The 17,201-nt window shown below is 44.8% G+C and overlaps 1 protein-coding gene across 4 annotated transcripts in view; it reads left to right on the top strand.

The window, feature by feature from the left end:
• Positions 1–17,201, top strand: part of CPPED1 (calcineurin like phosphoesterase domain containing 1) — a gene marked incomplete at its 5' end in the record, with an annotated part of 117,755 nt that overhangs the window by 62,935 nt on the left and 37,619 nt on the right. For all 4 annotated transcript variants that reach the window (XM_079719271.1, XM_079719273.1, XM_079719272.1 and 1 more), the window contains one exon: positions 13,580–14,002. In XM_079719271.1, the coding sequence (XP_079575397.1) occupies positions 13,580–14,002 (423 nt within the window). The remainder of the gene's footprint in view (positions 1–13,579; positions 14,003–17,201) is intronic.

The raw sequence follows: 17,201 nt of genomic DNA, 5'->3' as shown, positions 1-17,201 counted from the left end.
CATTTCCAAGGATACCTGTCACCACAAATTCCTGGGCCTGTGAGGTTTCTGTAATGTAAAGCAGAGTTCTTTTGTTTGTTTTTCTTTGTTTTATTTTTATAATTACCTTGTGTCCTCATCAGTGCACCAAGGTATTAGGGGCTGATTAACTTTATTGCCTTTTTTTCTTTTAATTTATTATGTTTTTGGCTGCATTGGGTCTTCATTGCTGCATGCAGGCTTTTTCTAGTTGCAGCAAGTCGGGGGCTACTCTTCGTTGCGGTGCGCGGGCTTCTCATTGCAGTGGCTTCTCTTGTTCTGGAGCATGGGCTCTAGCCGTGTGGGCTTCAGTACTTGCAGCACGCAGGCTCAGTAGTTGTGGCTCGCAGGCCCTAGAGCGTGTGGGCTTCAGTAGTTGTGGTGTGTAGGCTCAGTAGTTGAGGCGTGCGGGCTCTAGAGCGCACGGGCTTCAGTAGTTGTGGCTTGCAGGCTCTAGAACTCAGGCTCAGTAGTTGTGGCGCACGGGCTCAGTTGCTCGGCGGCATGTGGGATCTTCCCGGACCAGGGTTCGAACCCGTGTCCCCTGCATTGTCAGGTGGATTCTTAACCACTGTGCCACCAGGGACATCCCAAAGCAAATTTTTTTCTTTTCATTCATTTTCTTTACTTTTTTTTAAAAACTGAGATTTAGTATAAATAAAGTGAAATGCAATTAATGCGAAGTGAAGAGCTTGAAAATGTGAGTCCACCCTTAGCCACAACTCAGAGATGGAGAACGTTTGCCACACGCCAGAATCCTCCCTCGTGTCTCTTCTCTATCAGTAACCTTTCTGTCACTATCAGTTGGTTTTGCCTGTTCTTGAACTTAATAAAAACAGAACCATACAGTATGTACTCTTCTGGCTTCTACTGTACATAATGTTGAAGATTCATCCATGTTATTGCATGTAGCAGCAATTAGTTCTTTGTTATTGCTATATAGTATTCATCTAGTTATTATATCATAGCTTATTTACTCATTCCACTGTTGATGGTTATCTGGGTCATTTCTCTTTTGGGACTCCTATGAATAAAGCTGCCATAAACATTCTTGTTCATGTCTTTTAATAGACCTGTGCACTCATTTTCTTTGAGTGTATTCCTGGGAGTGGAATTGCTGGGCCATCAGGAAGATGTAGGTTTAGCTTTGGTAAATGCCACCAAAGAGTTTTCCAAAGTGGTTGTACCAAGCCATTTGCTTCTTGACTTTTCCCACTGCCAGATGAATATTTAACTTTATGAATAGGCTTAGCCCATTACCACTTGTCCATCTGCTTTCTGGTTTCCAAATATCTGTGGCTGTTTTCTCTTCCCCTGTTATCTCTTTCCTGGGAACTTTACTGTCTTTGCAGTAGGGTTTGTGGAAGGAACAGAGCTAAGTGTGTGTTTTCAATCCACCATCTTTAACTGGAAGCCTCTGTTGTGATTTTTTTTTTTAATTTATTAATTTAATTTATTTTTGGCTGCGTTGGGTCTTCGTTACTGCGTGCAGGCTTTGTCTAGTTGCAGCGAGCAGGGGTTACTCTTCCTTGCAGTGTGCGGGCTTCTCATTGCGGTGGCTTCTCTTGTTGCGGAGCACGGGCTCTAGGCGCGTGGGCTTCAGTAGTTGTGGCTCGCGGGCTCTAGAGCTCAGGCTCAGTAGTTGTGGTGCACGGACTTATCTGTTCCTCGGTAGAGCTCAGGCACAGTAGTTGTGGTGCATGGACTTATCTGCTCCTCAGTGTGGGATCTTCCCGGACCAGGGATCAAACCCGTGTGCCCTGCATTGGCAGGCAGATTCTTAATCACTGTGCCACGAGGGAAGCCCCTCTGTTATGATTTTAAGATGGCTTTTAGCTCTCTCAGTCTCACCAAACATAATTATCCCTGTGTTTCTTCTAAGTCATTTCTGCTTAATGGTTTTATAAAAACGTGGTTTTGTGACTCTCAGCCTTTCACAGCTACTGTAGACATTGTTTTCTGCTGTCTGCATTGTGAACACAATAATAAGATCATTATGATTCCATGTCTTTATCATATATAGTGATTAATAACGAACACAAACTGAAGGTATAGTCTGTTAGGATTCTTTCCCTTAAATTTTTTTCTTCAGGTTGTAAAACTCTGAGTATACTCTTGTATTTAGGATTTTTAAGCTGATCAAATAATGTCCAAGTCTAGGTAAATCCAAATACTATAACATTCAACCTTGTAATACCCCAATATTTAATCTCATAATATCCCAACATTTAACCTTGTAGCATCCCAGAATTTAACCTTGTAGCATCCTAACATTTAACCTTGCAGTATCCCAGTATTTAACCTTGCAGCATCCCAACATTTAACCTTGTAATATCTCAACATTTAACTTTGTGGTATCCAAACATTAACCTTGTAGTATCCCAGCATTTAACCTTGCAGCATCGCAACATTTAATCTTGTAATATCCCAAGCGTGTGTCCCAGGTGTTCCCATTGCCCTTGAAACTTCTTCACCATTTTGGTTTGTACACCAGGGCCAGGAGGCACAGTGGAACTCCTAGAGCTGTGAATTGGGAGTCAGATCATGTTTCCCCAAAGAACCAGTGGTGTATGTTGACCCCCACTGACCCTCTGGGCCCCCTGTGGGACCTCCTTCCTATGCAGAGATGGCAACTGGCAGGGCAGTATGGCAGCAAGGAGTCCCAGACATCTTTGCTGACAGTGGTGGTGACCATGAGGCAGACAAGGTGACAGGCACCCTCAGTGCCTGAGATGCTCCCAAGCTCCCAGACTCTGGATGTCCCTGTCCATTTACCACTCAGGCTCTTCCTCAGGAGAGCTAACCCTTTGTCCTGTGCTTAAATTCCTCTTTATCCATCCCTCCTGCATCACAGAACTGGCACGACTATGTTTCTTATCCCCTGGTTACAGTTCACTTCATCTGATATGGTTTTACTCATTAGAATAGTATTAGCATGAGGAGGGGCCCCAGTCCGCTGATCAACCAGATGTGTCTCGTGTTGTAGTAAAGTAACAGGCTTGTCAGGGTGCAGTCATGCAGGTGCTAATTAGCGCGTGGTAAGAATTCCATGAATGAGAGCTGATATTATGTTTGTTATTTCTTTTTATAGAGTGAGCTTTTGAGTAACCAGGAGAGTTATATGCTTCACTTGGTCAAACTCAAATAGTGACCTTGGCTTACCTGACTCTTTCTTTGGAGTCTCAAGAATATAATCAGCCTGCAGACCCTTTATCTTTATCTTCCCTGCTTCATCATATATCAGAGATATGTTATCCCAAAACCACTAATTTCATACAGCTTACTTCTACTAATGTAACAAATAATATTTCGAAGTATAAATAACCACGATTATACCTTTATCGAACCTCTAATCAGATGCATTTAATATACTTACTACTTTACATAATACATTTCTCGGGCTTCCCTGGTGGCGCAGTGGTTGACAGTACGCCTGCCGATGCAGGGGACACGGGTTCGTGCCCCGGTCCGGGAAGATCCCACATGCCGCGGAGCGGCTGGGCCCGTGAGCCATGGCTGCTGAGCCTGCGCGTCTGGAGCCTGTGCTCCGCAACGGGAGAGGCCCGCATACCGCAAAAAAAACCAAAAACCAAAACAAAAACATAATACATTTCTCTCCTCTAGTATATTAAATTCCCTTATGGTCGTTGTTACCTATGGGTATAAATAGTGGTTAGTTTCCTATGCTAGCTGGTAAGAGAATTATGAAGGGAAGAAAAGACACAGAATCTGGCAACAAAAACAGAAATCTCAAATGTTTTACTAGAAAGTAAACAGAGTGGCTAGGGAGAAAAGCTTGATCATAACTCTTATGTAGTTGAATTAGTACATTCATCTGTGTTGTGATGAAAAAAACTGGGTTTTTGTGATTTGGCCTGAGATCTAATCACCAATTACAGTGTTATTTCTGTGACAAACCCTAGTTACATTCCAGACAGCCAGTTTATGAACGAACTTCTGCACACAATACATTTTTCTTTAATATTTATTTTGTTTATTTAATTTATTTATTTGGTTGCTCCCAGTCTTAGTTGTGGCTGGCGGGCTCCTTAGTTGTGGCATGCGAACTCTTAGTTGTGGCATGCCTGTGGGATCTAGTTCCCAGACCAGGGATTGAACCCGGGCCCCTGCATTGGGACTGCGGAGTCTTAACCACTGCGCCACCAGGGAAGTCCCCAAAGTACATTTTAAAAATATTTATTTATTTATTTATTTATTTAATTTCTTTGGTTGTGCTGGGTCTTAGTTGTGGCAGGCAGGCTCCTTAGTTGCGGCATGTGGGCTCTTTAGTTGTGGCATGCAAACTCTTAGTTGCGGCGTGCATGTAGGATCTAGTTCCCTGACTGGGGAACAAACCTGGGCCCCCTGCATTGGGAGTGCAGAGTCTTAACAACTGTGCCACCAGGGAAGTCCCCCCCACAGTACATTTTTAAAATGAGGACCACTCTAAGAGGTTAAAAAAAGTTTTATAATTCTAGTGTCTTCCCCTTTTCTTTTAATACTGTTGGATGCTACAAAGGGGATAATTTATAAACTTTGCAAGTTAGTAAATCCATACTATAATGTTCATAAGTGAAGAATTATGACGAATTCAGAAACTGTAGAGCCTCATCTTTATTTGGAGAAATGACATTACTCCATCAGAATGGAGTGCTTAAAAAAATGGGCTTTGATACCCAGAATCTCCCCTACAATTCCAGCGACCTCCCTTTGGCAGATTTGATGCTTTGGTCAAAGGATTTGCTGCTCTATATTCCCTATTACCACGACCTGCAGTGCCTGTCTGAATGATTAAATGGACTAAATGGATATATTTCAAGAATGTCTAGAATCCCCCTATATTTGGCACACCTTTGGATGTACTAACCGTACCTCATAAACCCAGGGGTCAAGTTGTTTATGGTCGAAAGCCTGAGGGCTATTTGTTCTTTATTGTTACTGAATCGATGGTTCCCTGATCGGTGCTACGAGCATGGGCCTCAGCACCAAGTGGAAGAAGTGTCCTCCTCCTGATGGCTCCAGCATAGCCTTGTGTACACACACTGAGTTTCATGAGGAAAGGGACTGTGTCCACCTCATTCCTCACACTATCCAGGACACCTAGCTGTGTACATGTTATGTCATTGGTTTTTTTGTGTGCGGTTTTTGGCCACACTGCTTGTCATACAGGATCTTGTTCCCCGACCAGGGAGCGCACCCATGCCCCTTGCAGTGGAAGTGAGACCACTGGATTGCCATGTCGTTGTTCTTTGTTTTTTTCCATTCGTTGAAAGTAGATACAGCAAGTTTCCTATTGCTACTTTATACCTGGAGAAATGAGGGCAGCACACAGTTAAGTAAGAAGTGGTGTCATGGTGACAGGACTGTTGTCACGATGAAATATTATGTGTGAAGTGCTTTCCTTGGTGCCCTGGCAGATAGAAACCCTCACTGATGATAGCAAGGGCCATGTTTATGATTGATTGTTGCCAAAAGAGCACAGCCAGTTGGTCACAGAGTGAGATTTAGAGCGCCGAGTCTCCCCACTCCCTGAGTCCCCAGCAGTGAGCCCCACTGATGGTCCCATTCCCAGGCCAGTCCTCCATGGCTGAGCCCTGGGCTCCATGTAGCTCAGCTCTGAGTCCTCACGCCCCATCCCCTCCCCCTGTGACTACAGTAAGCCTTGGTTTGCTTGCCTGTAAACAGTGGTAACAGAACAATGGAATGGATGCTATGTGAACCCCAAATAGTGTGATACCCAAAAAAAAAAAAAAGCCTCTCTTTATGCTTTAGCTTTGAAGTAATACAAATCCCTTCAAATCAAACCTTTGTCAAGAACCGTGCCATTTTAGAGCTGGTGAAGCCATTGATGAGTACAGTAAGTCCCCTGCATACGAACGAGTTCCATTCCAAAAGCATGTCTGTTAAGTCCAGTTTGTTCGTGAGTCCAACAAAGTTAGCCTAACACAATTGGCTATATAGTGCTGTACTGTAATAAGTTATTAATACTTTTCACACAAATAATACATGAAAATCAAACAAAAAATAAAGACATTTTTAATTTTATAGTATAGCACCTTGAAAAGTACAGTAGTACAGCTGGCACCCAGGGGCTGTCATCGAGTGAACAGGCAAGAAGAGTTACTGATACTGGAGGAGGGAGAGGAGGTGGGAGATGGTAGAGCTGAAGGATCGTCAGCAACAGGAGATGGAGGGCGAGCTGCAATGTCACCCACGCCTGATGCTGATGGCACAGGTCTGGTTCCCTGCTGGATTCAGTTCTATCTACTCTCTTGAAGAAACGATCCAGTCATGTCTGGGTCGTAGCTCTTTTTTTCTTGTCACAGATGACACGGTAGCACTGGATTGCATTCTGAATGGCTGCTGCCACCTTCATGTACCGTTCTGTGTTCGGGTCCTGTGCCTCAAAAACTAACAGTGCCTCCTCAAATAAAGAAAGTCCCCTTGCATTTCCTGCATCGTGAATCTCTTCAGTGCTTCAGTTACTTCTCTGTCCTCCTGTCACTCCACTCCCTCAATTATTTTCACTTTTGTTTCCATCATTATTGCTTGGCACTTCTTAGCAGTACCAGCTACATCACCACTGCTTTCATGCTTGCTTCTGGACATCTTGGGCTTGAAATAAAGATACTGTACTACTGTACTCTATACACTGCTATACAGTAAAGTACACAAAAGCACAACCACTTGTAGAGGATGCACGCTCGTGACAGTGTGCGCCAGACACGTGAGCTAACTTATGTGATTGGACATGCGAACACATGTTAGCATGTTTGAAAGTTCACAACTTGAAGGTTCCTATGTAGGGGACTTACTGTAAATGCAAAACTCTTGGTTGCTTTTGCAAAGTGGCAGGGACACTTCAGCTGGTAAGAAGTACCATTCTGTTTCACACATCATCTGGAAATATGCACGTTGTGAATTGGGCAGGGTTTTCAGAAGATGTCTCTTGCGTAAGGTGCCACAAGGCCATCCATTGGGCCACCAAAGGGACAATGTGAGGATCAGATGGGATAAAGTATAAGAAGATGAGATTAAATTTATGAAACTTTGAATAGTTTGTGATCGGGAGAGGTGAATGATTCAACACGCTGGTGGCCTGGCTGAAAAATAACTCATGCCGATGGCTGTGTGAGAACAGCTCGTCCAGGGGTGCTCGTGGCAGATGGGCCGGTCAGGAGGGTATTGCGGTCCTCTGGGCAGTGAGCTATAACTAGGGGAGAGGAAACATGGTCTTGCCGGTTCTAGGATGCGGGAAGGATGGGTAGAGAGGAATTTAAGTAGAGGAGAAAGGGTTAGCTTTCCTGGACAGGGGTTAGGATTTCAGTGTATGAATTTTGGGGGTGTGGGAGCAATTCAGTCCATAAGAGGCAGATGCTGCTACCTGTTTACAGCTTCACAGATTGCAAGAAGCCATACGTCATGCCTTCAATTGCATAAAAATTGCCCACAACTCTGTTAGGAAAAGAGACTTTAGAAGACCAGAGGAACAGTGTGTGTGTGTAGAAGTTGGTTTGGAACTGGGTGGAGAAGCTGCTGGACTTCTGTTCTTGTCAGAAGGCCTGGACTGAGGAGCAAGGGTTCTAAGGCTGCCCCGCCGATAACCTGCTGCTGAAATTAGGAAGAGGAGGGACGAGAAATGGGTGTTCCATGCATATCCCAGTATCTTCCTATTAATTTCTTTTTTTTTTTAAGATTTTTTGATGTACACCATTTCTTTTTTAAGTCTTTACTGAATTTGTTACAATATTCCTTCTGTTTTATGTTTTGATTCTTTGGCCCTGAGGCATGTGGGATCTTAGCTCCCCCACCAGGGATCGAAGCCGCACCCCCTGCGTTGGAAGGCTACGTCTTTTTTGTTGTTGTTGTTGTTTTTTGCGGTACACGGGCCTCTCACCGTTGTGGCCTCTCCCGTTGCGGAGCACAGGCCCCGGACGCACAGGCTCAGCGGCCATGGCTCACGGGCCCAGCTGCTCCGTGGCATGTGGTATCCTCCCGGACCGGGGCACGAACCCGTGTCCCCTGCATCGGCAGGCAGACTCTCAACCACTGCGCCACCAGGGAAGCCCCTGGAAGGCTACGTCTTAACCACCGGACCTCTAGGGAAGCCCCTCCTATTAATTTCTGTACTCAGTCAAATTAGACCAAATCCATACACATATCTACCAGGCATCTTCACTGTGCCAAGAAAATGCTGCTAGAGACCACCCATCACTTAACAGCCCAGCCTGGGGGTGCCGTGGGGAAGCCAGGGTCTGTGCGAGGTCCCAGGTGGGAGGATACACCTAAGAGCTGGAGCAGGCAGGAGGCTCTGTGGGTGTGAAAGGATTGGACAAAGTGCAGCAGCAGCGGTCTCTCTGCCAGGAAATCCTTCCCCATCACAGGCTGAGTCACCTGCCTCCCCTGCGCCGGCCTCAGCTGGAGAAGTCGTTTGGTTTGCAAGTAAGTGCTCAGCATGGGCTTCCTCGAGGGCTGCATTGATTTTGTTGTTCTTTCCGCTGCTGCTGGTATTGAACTGGGAAGTCCACCCTAGATCCCCCTGGATGAGTGGCCCATTACCTCACCTGACTGTTTCTCTACTCTTCCACTATTTCATTTAACTTTTCCTGCCAGTGGTTGAGTGTATTATCATCAGTTCTCGTTTGAGTTCTTGTGCCTTCAGGGACTGGGGAATGTAGAGGTCTTATTTTCATTAACTAAGCAACATCCTTTCCTGTCGCTTTGCTGCAGAGAACGTTGGTTTCCTTGTTTGTATTTTAAAAAGGAAGAGGGCTTCCCTGGTGGCGCAGTGGTTGAGAGTCCGCCTGCCGATGCAGGGGACACGGGTTCGTGCCCCGGTCCGGGAGGATCCCACATGCTGCGGAGTGGCTGGGCCCGTGAGCCATGGCTGCTGAGGCTGCGCATCCGGAGCCTGTGCTCAGCAATGGAAGAGGCCACAACAGTGAGAGGCCCACGTACCGCAAAAAAATAATAATAATAAATAAATAAAATAAAATAAAAAAGGAAGAAAAACTTCTTACTAAAACAGTGAACAGATTCATAACCCTGTTGAAATCATTTCACAGTATCTCTTCTTTAGACGACCTCCACAGAGGAGAGAAAATGCTGTGAAGGTCTCAGAGGTGGATGGTTCTTATAAGTAATCTGCTGGTGGGATTTTGCATCACTACGTGTTGCTGGCTGGGGTGGGTGGTTCAAGGGAAATGGAAGCACGTGAGTTCAATGCTTGTTTCTTGTTCTATCTTTTCTGTAACCAGGCTATATTCTCCAGTACTTTGCAGCATCTTCTGTTTTCCTTTACCCCCAAAGGGGGAAACAAATGTGTATTATCATGGTGTTTTGTGCTTGGCAGGTGCGCACAAAAATTTCTGCAGTAGCTGCCTGCACTTCTGGTTAAGATATACTTTAAGTGACGCATGGTGGTTATTTTCCCTTCAGGAGTTGGAGCCCTAGTCTGGGGGTGGAAAATGGCAATAACATGGACACCTCTGTTCTTGGAAATGAAGTAACCACTTGGGTTCTCAATAAACAATAAATTGCAGTGTGTTACAATCCTAAGGAAAGCTACATGGCCAAGAGTTCATCTCATCCTTCCAAGGGTTTTACCATTGCTTCTGAAATATTATGGCAATATTCCATGAATAGCCATCCCAGGTACATTCTGATGTTTACTTTTAATGTGCCATGCCCACAAGAGTTTAATTGTGGAATAAATGAACCGGGCATGGGAGTTTTATCCTAGTAATAACATATAATTTTGTTTAATCATCTTGAGCTGTAAACTAAGCTTTGATAGACCTGTATAAAATCAAAAACCCAAGTTAATGTCAGAAGTTCCGAGAAGAAGAAGGTTCTTTAGCTGCAACACAAATCCCTGGGAGAGAACGCTGAGAACACAGACCCTGAACACCTCTTTGAGAAAGGCTTGCTAGCAACTGAAGCCAAGCCACACATAGGTGTCTGATATCAGGGACAGTTAAGAAGAATACGGAAGAGAATCCAATATTTGTTTTTTAAGGGCAAAGGCTTCCTTCTCCACAGTGGAAAAAGCCACAGATGAGAAAAGCCTGGTCCCACACTGCTCTGATCAGTCTCTCTGGGGTGCCATCCCTTGGGGAGAAAAATGTTGCCAGGTACTCACCACACCTACTGCACATACCCTGAAGATGATGAGCCTTGCAAAGACGTCTGGGCTTGTCCAGCATCTATGTAAAGTCATCCAGTTTTGTTCAGTTCTAATGACTTTCTGATTAGAAACATAAATGTGTGTGTGTGCGTACATGCAGTGTGATGCATGTGTAATTAACATACATGCAGTTAGTTATATGTGTTTGTTTATTTATTTATTTATTTATTTTTGCGGTATGTGGGCCTCTCACTGTTGTGGCCTCTCCCGTTGCGGAGCACAGGCTCCAGACGCGCAGGCTCAGCGGCCATGGCTCACGGGCCCAGCCGCTCCGTGGCATGTGGGATCTTCCCGGACCGGGGCACGAACCCGCGTCCCCTGCATCTGCAGGCAGACTCTCAACCACTGCGCCACCAGGGAAGCCCCTAAGTCTGTCTTCTGAGGTGCGCATTTTAAACTTTTCTGTGTATGGTCATTAGCTACTTGAACATTCTTTGTGTCTGCCTCAGTCAGTGTATGAAGCATTGTGATGAAATGTCTTTTGAAAATCAAGAATGAGAGACACTCTGCACCCCAGTGTATTATAAAGTCCTTGTCCTGTGGATCAGGACTTCATAATACACTGTGACCAGGGCACTGTAACGAGAGGCAGCACTCTGAGCCGGAGCACCAAGTTCAAGTTCTCCACTGGTTGTCAACTGAGTTAATACACGTACAGTTCTTAGAACAGTGCCTGTCCTGGAGTAAGTGCTCGGTAAATATTGGCTAGTATTGAGTGTCAGAAAATCCCTAAGTCAGTGGAAAGAAGGAGACAATTGTGGTAGTTTTGGGGTCTTTTAGAAAACTGGTTGCAAAAAGTAGTGATAAATTACTGTTGGTTCATGGAGTCCCTTTGAGATGGTTTATCATGTTCAAGGCCATAAAGGATTCATCCTCTCTAACTAGCAGTCTGTTCACATGGGAAAAGAACAGACCAGTGGGGTCTTAGAGGGGTTTAGAGTCAACACAGATACCCACAATCCAAGTTCAGCTAAGGAAACAACATCAGTCAGTGGCCTCTTCAAACCAGGAGCCCCAGGGCCAGCCCAGACCAGTGAGGAAGCAGATGCTGTCTGTAGGCAAATCCCCAGCACCACCGAGGGATAGGCTTCCTGGTCCCCAGTGCTAGGCAGGACCTGCTTCTCCCCTCGCCTGAGCTCTTTCTGTGGGGATCAGCCAGCCTTTCCCCAGTAAATTCCACTCACCCCCGAGATTGGGGTCTACTGGTAATGTAGCCGCCTGACTGGCCTCCCCTAAATTTTCTTTAACCCTTAGGATCCTGAGGCTAAGGATTTTTTTTTAATTCTTTTTTTAAAAATGAAAATAATACATAAGCTTTTTAAAATTTAATTCTTTTTTAAAATGAAACTGATAGATAAGCTTGGAAAAAGTGAGGAAGAAAGGAAGGAACTTTAAAAATGTAGTATAAAAGGTTTTAAATCAAATGTGAAAGTCTCCTTCACTCCCCGCTTCTGTTTCCCAGATTTAACCAGAGTTGATAGTTTCCTTTGCATCTTTGGAGAAGTTCTATCCATAATATATGAATATGTGTAAGCCTTTTTAAAATTTATGTGTGATTTTTTTCTACTCCATGTCTTACCTTTTTAATTTAATATATATTAAATATATATTTAATATATATTTAATATATATTACAGATCTTTCCAGAACATCCATACAGATCTACCTCTTTATTTTCTCTTCATTTATTTATTTTATTAGGATTAAATATAAAAATATTTCAGTGAGATATGGGTGTTCTGAACTCTTAAGTGTCTGACAACATAGCTAAAAGTAAATGAACACCAGACTTGGCAGAATTACCAAGAGAAATCGATCGATCCATAATTAGAGTGACGACCTAACCAGGCCTTTCAGAAACTGATACAGATCAATAGGCCAAAAGCAAAGAATAATGACATAGGAGGTTTGAATCACCCCATTAACAAGTTTGATGGAGTGGAAATATGAGGGACTCTGTATTCAACAGTTAGAGCGCGCACATTCTGTACACACTCTCATGGGGTATTTAGAAAAGCAGGCATATACTTGCTGGAAAGGAGACCTCACTGCTAATCTTGTGGTTGTAATTTCTGAAGTGGCTTTGTCATTTCCCTCTCTTTCTTTCCTGAGTTAGTTCTACCAGTTCCTATTTCACATCTGCCTGTTTTCTGACCATCTAAACTGAATTGCTTTATTTCTGCTTTATGTTCTTCTTTCTTAGCTGTAATTGCTTTGTAAAGACTTTGCTGCTTTCTTTTTAATTCATGATGGAAATGAAATGTGGGGTATAATTTTCATCTGCTCATGGCAGCATTTTTCAGGTGAATTTTTATCATCCCTCGTGAAGGTGGGCTTCTCTCTTTCATCATTTTTCATATGCTGTCTTTGCAGGATGCTGAGCTTATTCCTCAGGACTCTCAGGAATCATGTCCTTTCCCCGCTTTGCTTTTCTCAATCATGCTTAATAACATCTGATACAGATGGGTGTGCTTCTGTAATTTACTTGACAGGTTGTCTGACTCACTAGTTTGAAAGGAAGGGTTTGTGTCTCCTTGACTCACAGCTCACCCTGGTAGCTAAATCAGTACCTTATACATAGTCAATACTCGATAAACATTTGTTGAATAAATTAGCACCAAAAAAAAAACAGATCTGGAATTAAATTGGTCATCTCAAAGCCCATTTATTAAGGTTTTAATACATTATTACAGGAAGCGTGGAAGCCGGGAATCTGAGGGCGGAGGGAACCCACTCTTTGTGCAAATAATCATCTCCATACTGACTCCTGAGTGCCAGGGGGAATGTGCTTCATATTAAGGCATTGAGCCCCTGCCCTCTAACACACTGCTAGTAGAATATAAAATGCCTCTTCCCCTGTATGGGGAAGGTTTGGCAAGATACACATGCCAGTTGATGTAGCCATTTGGATTCTAAGAATTTTTCCCATAAAGGTGGTCACACAGTCTGCACGGTCGTGTGTATGGTAAGAAAAACTTAAATAGCTGTCGTTTGAGGTTAGCGTTCAGAGCTGGGTCCATACACCTCAGGGGTGCATTTGATGACCCCTTGAAACAGGGCAGAAAAGTCACAACTATTTATATTTATTTTCTAAATAAAAGATAGAAATTCAGCTTCACTAATATTTACAATTAGAATGACTCTACACCATCACTCAATCAGCAATTTGGGGTCCGATGGCCAGTTAGACACTGAATTTCCAGGGGAAGGAGGACAGAAGTTCCCACCTCATTTGTTGATTTGTTTTTAACATATGACTGCTTTTTGCAGTTTCCATGTGTCCAGTTGGGTGGATTTCTAGATTATTCTCTAATTTGATATTATAAAGACACAAACAGCCTCAGCCGTTTCAGGACATGACCCTCACTCTTCCAGGGACGCCCTGGCGGAAGGAGCAGACGGAGGACCTGCAGCGGGTGCTCAGGACCGTGGACAGCGAGATCCCACTGGTCCTTGTCAGCGGCAACCATGACGTGGGCAATGTCCCCACCCCCGAGACCATCGCGGAGTTCCAGCGGACTTGGGGAGATGACTATTTCAGCTTCTGGGTTGGGGGCGTCCTGTTCCTCATCCTCAACTCCCAGTTCTTATACGATGCCTCCATGTGCCCTACCTTGAAGCAGGCCCAGGACCAGTGGCTGGACCGGCAGCTGAGCATCGCTGGGCAGCAGAAGTGCCAGCACGCCATCGTCTTCCAGCACATCCCGCTGTTCCTGCGGAGCATCGACGAGGATGACGACTACTTCAACCTCACCAAGTTGGTGCGGAAGGAGATGGCAGACAAGTTCTCCCAAGCAGGTAGGCCTGGGGCCCCAGCTGTCTGGGTGGAAGGGTGATCTGGAGAGGAGGTGTCCAGGTCCTTCTCATGCCCCTCTGCAGCCTGGCAGAGGGGAGAGAGGATGGGGCTTTGGGCAGGACTGGATTCTAATCCCAGCTCTGGCACTCACGGCTGTGTGGCCTTAGATGAGCTGCCTTGCCCTCCGAGCCTCAGCTTCCTCGTCTGTAAAGTAGGAGTAGCAGAAGTAGCTCTCTCATGGGGTGGCTGTGAGGATTCAGTGAGAAGGGGCCTGGACAGGATTAGAACAGCCCCAAGCTGAGTACTGAAGTCATAGCTGCTCACAGCTGAGCATGGGGACCCTGCAGGTTGGGGGTTATTGGGGGGCGGGGGGACCAGGTGGGTCTGGTCTGAGCGTGGCTGTATGTGCCCCAGGCAAAGGAAGACGCCAGGAGTATCTTTTCTCATTTCTCTGGGAAGCAGGAACTTGCCCAAGGGCAGATGATATTTAAGAGCCAACCCCTACCAGTATTCGGTGTAACCCGGGAAATCCTGGAACGTGGCTATAGGGCAGGTCCTGGAGCCTCATCAGTGTCCCTTTAGTGAGGTGGACTGAGTTCTTCTCCAGAAGTAAGAGGAGAAATCTGTTTAGTCAGATCTTACCCTGCTGTGAATTTTAAGCTAATCATACATATGACACTTACGTGAGCACACACACACACACACAATGAGGACATTCCATTTCTAGAGATCTCAGTTCCGGTGGCGCTGTGTGCACCGCCAGCCCACACACCTCATTTCTCCTCCTGGGAGCACCTGCAGCTTTCCTCTCATGAGAAATGGCGCGTTCTCAGCCACTTCCCTGCGTTACCACTGCCCTGGCAGGATTCCAATTTTGACGGCTGTTGTGTCTCTTGTTTTGGTCCTAATGCCTCCTTTCAGATCTTTCCAGAGTGTACTTCATCAAACGCCTCTAAAATATAAATACATTCCTTTATTTGTTAGGGGGGAGGGGGAGGGAGGGGGCCTGACCCAATAAGTAGCAAGCATTCATTAAAAAAAAAATCCTGGCACTCTTTTCACCTTTGAGCATTAAATGTGTTCACATTTACTTGTGAAAAGTACAATAGGCCCTTCTGTATTTTCGAGACATTTTACAAAAAGCCTGCATAATTGGAGACGTTTTCCAACTGTTCCATGGAGATGAAGTTGGAAAACTTTTATCAAAGCCTTTGAAATTTTATGCCATGCTTCAGTTGGTGCAGAAAACCAACCTTTTTTGTTTTTGTTGACAAGGAAATGAAGTGTCAAGATGGCATCAGCACCACCGCGGAGACTATTTTGTAACAGAGAATAATGCCAGAGAGAACACTTAGTGCCACCAAAATGATTCCTTTTATATCAAATGTTAAATGATGCGAATGCCATCCCCTGGCTGCTCTTTGTTGTCAGCCACATCCTTGAGTGGCATGGGGTTCTGGGTTTCCCACTGTAGGAAGGAGCACATGCAGCCCAGGATCAGCCCCAGATACTGAGACCTGGAGGCGTTTATAAAGAGGGCGACCCCAGCTCTAACAGGGCATCCTCGGGGGAATCCTGCTGCCCACCCCCAGGAACCCCAGAGGGTGACATCGCATCTGGGATGCACCAGCCACCTCCCCCATCAGACCTGCAGCCCTGTAAGCTCAGGGAGGATTTGTCGGCACCCCCAGAGCTGGTCTGTGTCTCGGAGGTGGGCTCCAATTGCCACAGCTCACAGAGACTGATATCTACCACCAGAATGGCATTTTATTAATTAAAAAAAATTTTAAAAAAAATTTTTTTATTAGTTTCTGCTTTATAACAAAGTGAATCAGTCATACATATACATCTGTTCCCACATCCCTTCCCTCTTGCGTCTCCCTCCCTCCCACCCTCCCTATAAAAAAATTTTTTTAAACATCTTTATTGGAGTATAATTGCTTTACATTGGTGTGTTAGTTTCTGCTTTATAACAAAGTGAATCAGCTATGCATATACGTGTATCCCCATATCTCCTCCCTCTCGCATCTCCCTCCCACCCTCCCTATCCCACCCCTCTAGGTGGTCACCAAGCACCAGGCTGATCTCCCTCTGCTATGCGGCTGCTTCCCATTAGCTATCTATTTTACATTTTATTAATTTAGAGCAAGGCTGAAATCCTCCCCTTAACCCTAACAGTGCAGTCTCTTCCTATAGGCAAAACAGCATGGGAGGCCGAGTTATAATCAGGAGGTTGCTTGCTGAGCATGAGACAGAGCAGAGGGACTAGTTTTCTTATCTGCTCTTTATTTTTCAACAGAAGTATAATTGATTTACAATATTGTGTTAGTTTCAAGTATACAACATAGTGATTCCGTATTTTTGCAGATTATACTCCATTATAAATTATTACAAGATATTGGGTGTAATTCCCTGTGTTGTACAGTATATCCTTGTTACTTATCTATTTTATATATAGTGGTTGGTATCTGTTAATTCCATACCCCTAATTTGTCCCTTCTCCCTTCCCTCTCCCCTTTGATAACCACAAGTTTGTTTTCTATGTCTGTTAGTCTGTTTCTGTTTTGCATATACATTCACTGGTATTATTTTTTAGATTCCACATATAAGTGATACCATATAGTATTTGTCTTTCTCTGTCTGACTTATGTCACTGGGCATAATAGTCTTTAGGTCCATCCATGTTGCTGCAGATGGCAGTATTCCTTCTTTTTTATGGCTAATATTCCTGTGTGTGTGTGTGTGTCTGTGTGTGTGTGTGTATCACATCTTCTTAATCCAGTTGTCTATTGATGGGCACTTGAGTAGCTTCCATGTCTTGGCTACTGTAAATAATCTTACTAGCTCTTAACGGCCTCTGGTTCTGGAACTCTGATGGATTCTTCTCCAGTAGGGCCTCCTTGCCCAGGAAGATAGATACTTCATGTGCCTTTAGTTCTACCTCTTTAATAGCTCTCCAGCCTGTCCACTCCTTTAGGCCACCATTGCCTCTCAGCTGGGTGGTAGCAACAGCTTTGACTTGGTCCCCCTGCCCCACTCTTGCCCCATTCTGGTCCATTCTCCACTACATCCAGAGGAGTATGTAGCCCAACAGCATCTACCCTTCTGAGGCCCCTTCATACATAGGATAAGGCTGTCCTCACCCTTTGTCACTGTCTCTGCCTCTTCCATTTCATCTGGCCAACGCCGCCTTGACTTTCT

This window comes from Hyperoodon ampullatus (assembly GCF_949752795.1).
Source record: "Hyperoodon ampullatus genome assembly, chromosome: 14".
Taxonomy (NCBI): Eukaryota; Metazoa; Chordata; class Mammalia; order Artiodactyla; family Ziphiidae; genus Hyperoodon; species Hyperoodon ampullatus.
This window is presented reverse-complemented; position numbering and strand designations above follow the sequence as displayed.